General features: G+C 39.1%; 1 protein-coding gene across 1 annotated transcript in view; it reads right to left on the bottom strand.

Annotated features, from left to right (window-relative positions):
* Positions 1–6: 6 nt before the first annotated feature.
* LOC130913178 (sarcoplasmic/endoplasmic reticulum calcium ATPase 2-like) overlaps positions 7–10,298 on the bottom strand; it is a 51,114-nt gene continuing 40,822 nt past the window's right edge. The window contains exon 20 of the mRNA XM_057831559.1: positions 7–8,220. Within this exon, the coding sequence (XP_057687542.1) occupies positions 7,945–8,220 (276 nt within the window). The 3' untranslated portion in view covers positions 7–7,944. The remainder of the gene's footprint in view (positions 8,221–10,298) is intronic.

Raw genomic sequence — 10,298 nt, 5'->3', positions numbered from 1 at the left:
CGAGCGTTTAGTAAATATAATTTTATTCACCTGAATTCAAAGTTCATGTGACATAATGAACAATCGGACAAAATAGGTACAGAAGCAAAACGACTCGCTTGCAATTGCTCCTGTTGTACATCACTACATCCGCTCCAAATGTTATCATCCCATAGAAGCATTTCCGTAGGAAAAATCAACTGTTTTAAGCTTATGTAACACTTTATCAGGTGACTAACCTTTTTAAGCAGTTCTTGACATTCTCTATTACACAAATCAGCAGCTGTAGCGAACATGCACCGAGGAATATTTTGCAACAAATGTACACAATAGAAATAAGATCTTCAGGTAAAGTACGGCATGAGAGCTGCTGTCATTGCTGGCTCTTCGTGCACAAGGATGGAAGGAGCGATGAGTGCTTTGATTTATGGCCATTCTGTTAAAAGAAGTGAACGAGCTCTGTCTTCACTCAACTTTTCCGTCATGCAGCTCTTCAACTGTAAGTGTGTTGCCCAAAACACACGCACAACAAAAAACAAAACAAAAGCCAAGTGATTCGGAGACGACTTGAGCCTATATGGCCTTCGCTGGGAAGAGAAAAAAACAAGGATACCCATTAAATCATTGCACGCATTGTAGCAACTACAGTATCAGCTTCCTATTAGAAATGTGTAGATCTAAATTTATATACAGCTAAGCCGTACGGTGTTGCAGGACCATTATATGAAGTTAAAAAACTAAAAAAAATCGGAAAGTACTGTTACACACCAAAAAAAAAAAAAGTCGAGTATCATGTTTTGACATATGAGCATGTCACATTTTTACATCATTACCTGATCATCAGGTAAATACTTCAACATTATCACATACAGTGGGGCAAATAAGTATTTAGTCAACCACTAATTGTGAAAGTTCTCCCACTTGAAAATATTAGCGAGGCCTGTAATTGTCAACATGGGTAAACCTCAACCATGAGAGACAGAATTTGGAAAAAAAAAAACAGAAAATAAACATTGTTTGATTTTTAAAGAATTTATCTGCAAATCATGGTGGAAAATAAGTATTTGGTCAATACCAAAAGTTCATCTCAATACTTTGTTATGTACTCTTTGTTGGCAATAACGGAAGCCAAACGTTTTCTGTAACTCTTCACAAGCTTTTCACACGCTGTTGCTGGTATTTTGGCCCATTCCTCCATGCAGATCTCCTCTAGAGCAGTAATGGTTTGGGGCTTTCGTTAGGCAACACGGACTTTCAACTCCCTCCACAGATATTCTATGGGGTTGAGATCTGGAGACTGGCTAGGTCACTCCAGGACCTTGAAATGCTTCTTATGAAGCCACTCCTTTGTTGCCCTGGCTGTGTGTTTGGGATCATTTTCATGCTGGAAGACCCAGCCACGTCTCATCTTCAATGCCCTTGCTGATGGAAGGAGATTTTCGCTCAAAATCTCTCGATACATGGCCCCATTCATTCTTTCCTTTGCACAGATCAGTCGCCCTAGTCCCTTTGCAGAAAAACAGCCCCAAAGCATGATGTTTCCACCCCCGTGCTTCACAGTGGGTATGGTGTTCTTCGGATGCAATTCAGTATTCTTTCTCCTACAAACACGAGAACCTGTGTTTCTACCCAAAAGTTCTATTTTGGGTTTATCTGACCATAACACATTCTCCCAGGATCATCCAAATGCTCTCTAGCGAACCGCAGACGGGCCTGGACGTGTACTTTCTTCAGCAGGGGGAGACGTCTGGCAGTGCAGGATTTGAGTCCCTGGCGGCGCATTGTGTTACTGATAGTAGCCTTTGTTACTGTGGTCCCAGCTCTCTGTAGGTCATTCACTAGGTCCCCCCGTGTGGTTCTGGGATTTTTGCTCACCGTTGTTATCATTTTGACGCCACGGAGTGAGATCTTGCATGGAGTCCCAGATCGAGGGGGATTATCAGTGATCTTGTATGTCTTCCATTTTCTAATAATTGCTCCCACTGTTGATTTCTTTACACCAAGCGTTTTATCTATTGCAGATTCAGTCTTCCCAGCCTAGTGCAGGTCTACAATTTTGTCTCTGGTGTCCTTCGACAGCTCTTTGGTCTTGGCCATAGTGGCGTTTGGAGTGTGACTGACTGAGATTGTGGACAGGTGTCTTTTATACCGATAATGAGTTAAAACAGGTGCCATTAATACAGGTAACGAGTGGAGCCTCGTTAGACCTCATTTGATAGCCAGAAATCTTGCTTGTTTGTAGGTGACCAAATACTTTTTTTCCCACTCTAATATGGAAATAAATTCTTTAAAAAGTGTGATTTTCTGTTTTTTTTTTTTTCACATTCTGTCTCTCATGGTTGAGGTTTACCCATGTTGACAATTACAGGCCTCTCTAATCTTTTCAAGTAGGAGAACTTGCGCAATTGGTGGTTGACTAAATACTTATTTGCCCCGCTGTAAATACGTGATTATCATGTAAATACAGTGAAGAAAAGTATTTGAACACCCTGCTATTTTGCAAGTTCTCCCACTTGGAAATCATGGAGGGGTCTGATTCATAGGAGTGGGAACCTCTTGGTACCTCACGATACGATACTTCTGCTGAGGATTGGAATGAGTTTATCACTAGTAGACGTCCAATCCATTTGAAGTGGGAGGGTGGCAGCGAATGAACATTCGTTCATTCGCTGCCATCCCTCCCACTTCAAACGGATTGGACGTCTATGGCCGTCAGTGGCAGCCAATGCCAGGCAATGAGGTAATTTTGGGCCATTTAAGGTCATTTACCTGTTCATTTTCAGTTACTTCCCGTTGATTTTGGGGTATTTTATGGGTCACTTCCTGTTTATTTTGAGTTACATAACAGGAAGTGACCTGGGAATCACCCAAATGAATAGGCAGTGACTCAAACTCAACAGGAAATGACCTGGAAATGCCCTAAAATGAACAGCAAGTGACCTGTAAATCCCCTGAAAATCGGACAGAATGACTGTAAATGGTCCGGTTTTCTAGTCTAAATGGATTGGGCGTCGAGCACCGTCAATGCAACCTTAGAGTTAACTGAGACACTATTATAGTGGAAGATTTTGGTAGCAACTAGTTGGTTCCTTTTTATTTATTTATTTTAGACATTGACACCTTTTTAAAACGATATCTCAATTCTTGGCAGGAGCATATTGATAACCTTTGGGGATACAAAGAATCACAATATATCACCATTTTGATATTTTGTCACACTCCTAGGTCTGAATTTTTTCATTGTAGGTGCATATCCACTGTGAGAGAGATAATCTAAAAAGAAAAATTCAGGAATTACAATGTATGATTTTTTTTTCAACGATTTATTTGTGTGATACAGCTGCAAATAAGTATTTGAACACCAGAGAAAACGAATGTTAATATTTAGTACAGTAGCCTTTGTTTGCAATTACAGAGGTAAAATGTTTCCTGTAGTTTTTCATCAGGTTTCCACACACTGCAGGAGGCACCTAGGCCCACCCATCAGTCAGGTTTCTGGGCTGTTGCTGAGAAACACCGAGTTTGAGCTCCCTCCAAAGGTTTTCTATTGGGTTTATATCTGGAGACCGGCTAGGCCATGCTAGAACCCTCTTACAGAGCCACTGCTTGGTTTTCCGAGCTATGTACTTCACGCCATTTCCATGTTGGAAGACCCAGGCACAACCCATCTTTAATGCTCTGACTGAAGGAAGGAGGTTACTCCCCATAATCTCAAAGCACAGGGCCCCAGTCATCATCTCTTTAATACAGTGCACTCATCCTGTCCCGTGTGCAGAAAAACACCCTCAAAGCATGATGCTACCACCACCATACTTCACAGTAGGGATGGTGTTCTTGAGCTAGTACTCATCATTCTTCTTCCTCCAAACACAGTAAGTGGAATTATAACCAAAAAGGTCTATTTTACTCTCATCTGACCACAAAAACTGCTCCCATGACTCCTCTGTATCGTCCAAGTGGTCATAGGCAAACTTAAGACGGGCCTTGACATGTGCTGGTTTAAGCTGGGGAAACTTTCGCGCCATGCATGATTTCAAAAACATGTTGTCTAGTGGATTACCAACAGTAACCTTGTAAACGATGGTCTTAGCTGTTTTCGGGTCATTGACCAACTCCTGTCATGTACTTCTCAGCTGATTCCTCACCTTTCGTAGGATCATTAAGACCCCACGAGGTGATATTTTACATGGGGCTCCACTCCGACTGAGATTGACCATCATGTTTAGCTTCTTCCTTTTTCTAATTATTGTTACAACAGTGGACCTTTTTTCACCAAGCTGCTTGGCAAATGCTCCGTAGCACTTTCCAGCCTTGAGGAGGTGAACATTTTTCTTTCTGGTGTCTTTGGAAAGCTCTTTGGTCTTGACCATGTTACAAGTTTGAGTCTTACTGATTGTATGGGGTGGGCAGGTGTCTTTATGCTGCCATCGACCTTAAACAAGTGCGTAATAATTCAGGATAATACATGGAGTGGAGGTGGACTTTTAATAGGTGGACTAACAGCTCTTTGAGGTCAGAATTCAAGCTGATAGACAGGTGTTCAAATACTTATTTGCAGCTGTATAACACAAATAATTTGTTTTAAAAAAATCATGCTTTGTGATTTCCGGATTGTTCTTTTTAGGTTATCTCTCTCACAATGGACATGCATCTACAGTGGTATGAAAAAGTGTCTAAACCTTTTGGAATTTCACATTTTTGCAAAAAAAATCATCAAATGTGATCTGATCTTTGTCAAAATCACACAGATGAAAAAACTCAGCTTTAACTAAAACTACCCAAACATTTACAGGTTTTCATATTTTAATGAGGATAAAATGCAAATAATGACAGGAGGGTGAAAAATAAGTAAGTGAATCCTCTGCGTAAGGAGACTTAAAGAGCAATTGAAACCAATTTTTACCAAACAATTTAAGTCAGGTGTGTGCCCAATCACTAATGAGTGGTTTAAAGCGGCCATGCCCACTATAAAACACACACCTGGTAAGAATTGTCTTGATAAGAAGCATTGTCTGATGTGCATCATGGCTTGGTCAAAGAGCTGTCCAACGATCTGCAATCAAAGATTGTTGATTTGTATAAAGCTGGGGAAGGATACAAAACCATCTCTAAAAGTCTGGATGTTCATCAATCAACAATCAGAGAAGTTGTCTACAAAAGAGAGTTTTGCACTGTTACTTCTCTCCCAAGGAGTGGCCGTCCACCAAAGATGATTTTTCAGCGCAGAATACCCAGAGAGGTAAAAAAGAACCCTAAAGTGTCTGCTAAAGACTTACAGAAATCACTGGCAAAGTCCAATATCTCTGTGCACACATCAACTATATGTAAAACTATGGCCAAGAATGGTGTTCATGGGAGGACTCCACAGAGGAAGCCACTGATGTCTAAAAATAACCATTGTTGCTCGTTTAATGTTCGCAAAAAGGCACTTGGACACTCCACAGAAGTTTAGGCAAAATATTTTGTGGACTGATGAAACCAAAGTTGAATTGTTTGGGAGTAACACACAACATCATGTGTGGAGGAAAAATGGAACAGCTCACCAACATCAAAACCTTATCTCCACCGTGAAGCATGGTGGATGCAGCATAATGATTTGGGTCTGTTTTGCTAACTCAGGGCCTGGACAACTTGCAGTTATTAATAGAATAATGAATTCAACAGTTTATCAGGATGTTTTGCTTGAGAACCTGAGGCCGTCTGTCAGGCAGTTGAAGCTAAAAAGAGGATGGATGTTGCAACAAGACAATGATCCAAAACGCAGACGTAAATCAACTTCAGAATGCTTTCAGAAGAACAAAATACATGTTCTGGAGTGGCCAAGTCAAAGTTGAACCCCATTGAGATGCTGTGGCATGACCTAAAGACAGTGATTCATGCCAGACAACCCAGGAATCTGACTGAACTACAGCAGTTTTGTAGAGAAGATTGGGCCAAGATTAGTTCTGATCGATGTGCCAGACAAGTTATTGCTACCAAAGTGGGGGCCACAAAATATTAAATCTGATTGTTCACTTTATTTTTCCCCCTTCTGTCATTGTTTGCATAGTATCCTAATTAAAATATGAAAACCTATACATTCTGGGGAGGTTTTAAAGAAGATATTTTTTCATCTGTGTGATTTTGACGAAGATGGTGATTTTATGCAGAAATGTAGAAAATACCTAGATTTTCAGATACTTTTTCATACCACTGTATGACTCCAGAGTTGAACCCCATTGAGATGCTGTGGCATGAGCTAAAGACAGCGATTCATGCATGACAACCCAGGAATCTGACTAAACTACAGCAGTTTTGTAGCGAATAATTGGCCAAGATTTGTCCTGATCGACGTGCCAGACTGATCTGCAGCTACAGGAAGCGGTTGAAGTTATTGCTACCAAAGTGGGGGCCACAAAATATTATTTCTGATGGTTCACTTTCTTATTTTCCCCCCTTCTGTCATTGTTTGCATGCTATCCTCATTAAATATGAAAACCTACAAATGTTTCAGTGGTTTTAGTTAAAGCAGGCACTGTTTATTCATCAGTGTGATTTTGACATAGATCAGATCACATTTGATGGTGATTTTATGCAGAAATGTGAGAAATTCCAAACTGTTCAGATACTTTTTCATACCACTGAATGGTGAAAATTTCAGACTCCTCCATGATTTCTAAGTGGGATAACTTGCAAAATAGGGTGTTCAAATACCAGTACTTATTTTCTTCACTGTACATGATCACGAGCACAGAAAATTGTCAATAATCACGTAAAAATGTGATGGCAAAACAATGACGTAAAAAAGGAAATTATCTAAAAACATGATACATAATGTTAGTCTATGATCATGTTTGTACATAATCATGTTTTTATATGATCATGTCATGGACAAACGTGATCATGTTTTTAAATGAGTTTTCACGCTTTTACGTATTGTAGCTCTAATATCAGACAAAAACATGATAATGATCACAAATTTTTACATCACGTAAAAAATGACATTTCTCACCTATAAACATATTGTGTAAAAAACTGATACATCATAATGGTCGATGCTCATGATCATGTTTTTATACGATCTAATGTAAAACGTGATACTAGACCTTTTAGACTGTGGCAGCAACACATCGTATGAATAAGAAAACATGAAATAATGTAATGTCTTCAGCTCAAGTACCATCAATACTATGGATTACTGTACAAGACATGGCACAAAAATGGGCAAGCGGTTACTGTCATGCAGGTCAAAAGTGTACTCAAGCTGCAGGCAAACGTACGAAGGCCTCGACAGAAAAGCCCAATGGCACTCAGTGGCAAAAAAAGCACTCGTCATATATTTCGACGGCAACAATAAAATCTAGAGGTCCTACTTTGTGCGCGTACACGCATATTATATACACATATACACACCTCCAATGACACACGAACCCCCGCGGAGGTGAAAAGCAGGCTGTTCATGTGAAGTATACAGTATATTCAAGTACAGTATGTGCACATTTATACTCTACGATATAAATATTTTTTAAATAATCAACAAATGAAATGCACAGAAAGTCCTCACTTCACCAAGATGAGAAAAAAAGTGGATGAAGGCTTTGGGTGCTTAAAATCATGTGTTGTCATGGAGACAAAAAAAAAGTAGTAATGGTTATAGAACAGCGATGAGGTAGCTGTGCTCTGCCTAATGCAGGAAATAATAAACTACTAAGTTCTAAATTAGCATTCTTCCTGTCCCCATTTCTTTTTTTTATTATAAAAGTTGTGTAAATGTTCTCCTTCAACACATTATGTATAATACTATAAAAACTACAACAAAATAAAAACATGGCACTCAGATCCCAATCCCTCCCCCCAAATAGCATGACTATAAATTTTAAAGATGTGTCTGTCATCAGACAGGGAGCGAGTGTTGACCGGAAGTTAATGTTTGTGTTAAATATGTGCGCGTTCAAGTCCACTCCACAGCGGTGCCCGGGAGGTCAGTCAGGGCCACAACACGGCAGCCACGTTAGTGTCGGCGCTGTAGATCCACAGCACCAGAGGCAGGCAGACGGCCACAAAGGGCCACGAGATGCCCTCGGCGCATGCGGACAAGGAGCGCCCTTTGTGGCCCGTCGCCGGCTTCTCCGGTCGTTTACCCAAGTCCAGGTGGTGCCTGGCCGTAAACTTCAGCAGCTCGTCCAACAGGATGACAGGCATGGAGATCTTCAGCACCATCAACCACTGGGTGGCGTCAAGGGGGGTGATCTGGAAGATGACCTGTGAAGTACCGACACACGTTGAGCCATTCAAAGTGGAGTTTCATGCGGGTACAGTTCCACACTAGCAATGTTCCCTTTAATGTTTCATGTGTCTGAGCAGAGACACAAGATCACTGAGGACCACTGTGAGCAACATCAGATGTGTATGCTGTGACCATACACCAGTATCACGCCTGTTCAAAACCTTGGATCATAGCAAGTTACATGGCTTATTAATAGTGCTGTCAAAATTATCGCGTTAACGGGCGGTAATTATTTTTTTTCAATTAATCACGTTAAAATATTTGACGCATTTAATGCACATGACCGCTCAAACAGATTAAAATGACAGCACAGTGTAATGTCCACTTGTTACTTGTGTTTTTCGGTGTTTTGTCGCCCTCTGCTGGCGCTTGGGTGCGACAGATTTTATGGGTTTAAGCACCGCACGAGCATTGTGTAATTATTGACATCAACAATGGCGAGCTACTAGCTTATTTTTTGATTGAAAATTTTACAAATTTTATTAAAACGAAAACATTAAGAGGGGTTTTGATATAAAATTTCTATGACTTTTAATAACATTTATCTTTTAAGAACTACAAGTCTTTCTATCCATGGATCGCTTTAACAGAATGTTAATAATGTTAATGCCATCTTTTGGATTTATTGTTATAATAAACAAATAGAGTACTTATGTAACGTATGTTGAATGTATATATCCGTCTTGTGACTTATCTCTCCATTCCAACAATAATTTACAGAAAAATATGGCTTATTTTATAGATTGTTTGAATTGCGATTAATTAATTTTTAAGCTGTAATTAACTCGATTAAAAATTTTAATCGTTTGACAGCCCTACTTATTAATTAAAAGAACGAAATTACAGCAGCAATTTTCTTGAGTTTACTTTTATTTAGGGCTGTCAAACGATTAAAATTTTTAAATGAGTTACCGTATTGGCCCAATTATAAGACGGCTCTGATTATAAGACGACCCCCTCTTTTTCAAGACTCAAGTTTGAAAAAAGACTTTTTGAACACCAAATGAATTCTTATACAGAAAAGAATTACAGTACATCCGAAACAAATGATTATAACAATATATTTGAGAGAAAAAGCATATTATTCAAATCTTAATATCTGAACATTTAAATTTGTAAACTAAAATGCAATCACATTTGTAAATGAATGGCTTCTGGTTTTTGAAATGTAAATAAACCAATCTATTGTGATAAAACAACACAATTGCAATAACTGCATTAACCATCAAAGCGAATTCTAACTGTAACTGTAGTCCTGAAACAAATCTGAATAAGGAAAAACATTGCAATAAAATAATGCCAACTTGAGAGTAGCTGAGATCTGTCATGACAGAACATCGCTTCAATGATATCTGGCACCATCTAGCGGCGTGAATGGGTATAATGTCTAGACCACGAATATAAGACAACCCCCTCTTTTTCAATCTTATTTCAATGCAAAAAAACACCGTCTTATATTCGGCCCAATACGGTAATCACAGCTTAAAAATTTAATTAATCGGAATTAATCACAATTCAAATCATCTCTAAAATATGCCATATTTTTCTGTAAATTATTGTTGGAATGGAAAGATAAGACAAGACGGACATATACATTCAACATACTGTACATAGTACTGTATTTGTTTATTATAACAATAAATCCACAAGATGGCAAAACAAATGACAAAACAAATGGTACTCAAACGTCCGTCTCGTCTGATCAAAATGTAAATTTAGTAGATTAAATTAGCCTAATTTGCCTAGCAAAAGTCCGCTAGCTTAAATGCTACAAATGCTAACGTATTTACAATTTTTCTAGCAAATAGCTCACACATAACTCAACAAACTGTAGCTGTAAACATAATTACAAATGCATACACAAACATATATTAGCTGAAAAAACTTACAGCCTTATGTGGGCCAAATGCAAGGAACATATGTCCTATATCAATGTCAGACGAATCTCCTACTCAGTCATAGATGCCAAAGCGACAGTCCAGCCACACCCAACACTGCCACCGGGGGCAGTGTATCCTCCATCATTAAACAAAATACAATACTTCTGGGCTTT

Source organism: Corythoichthys intestinalis, chromosome 3 (genome assembly GCF_030265065.1).
Source record: "Corythoichthys intestinalis isolate RoL2023-P3 chromosome 3, ASM3026506v1, whole genome shotgun sequence".
Taxonomy (NCBI): Eukaryota; Metazoa; Chordata; class Actinopteri; order Syngnathiformes; family Syngnathidae; genus Corythoichthys; species Corythoichthys intestinalis.
Note: the sequence above shows the minus strand (reverse complement) of the source record. Positions and strands in the feature narration are given on the sequence as shown.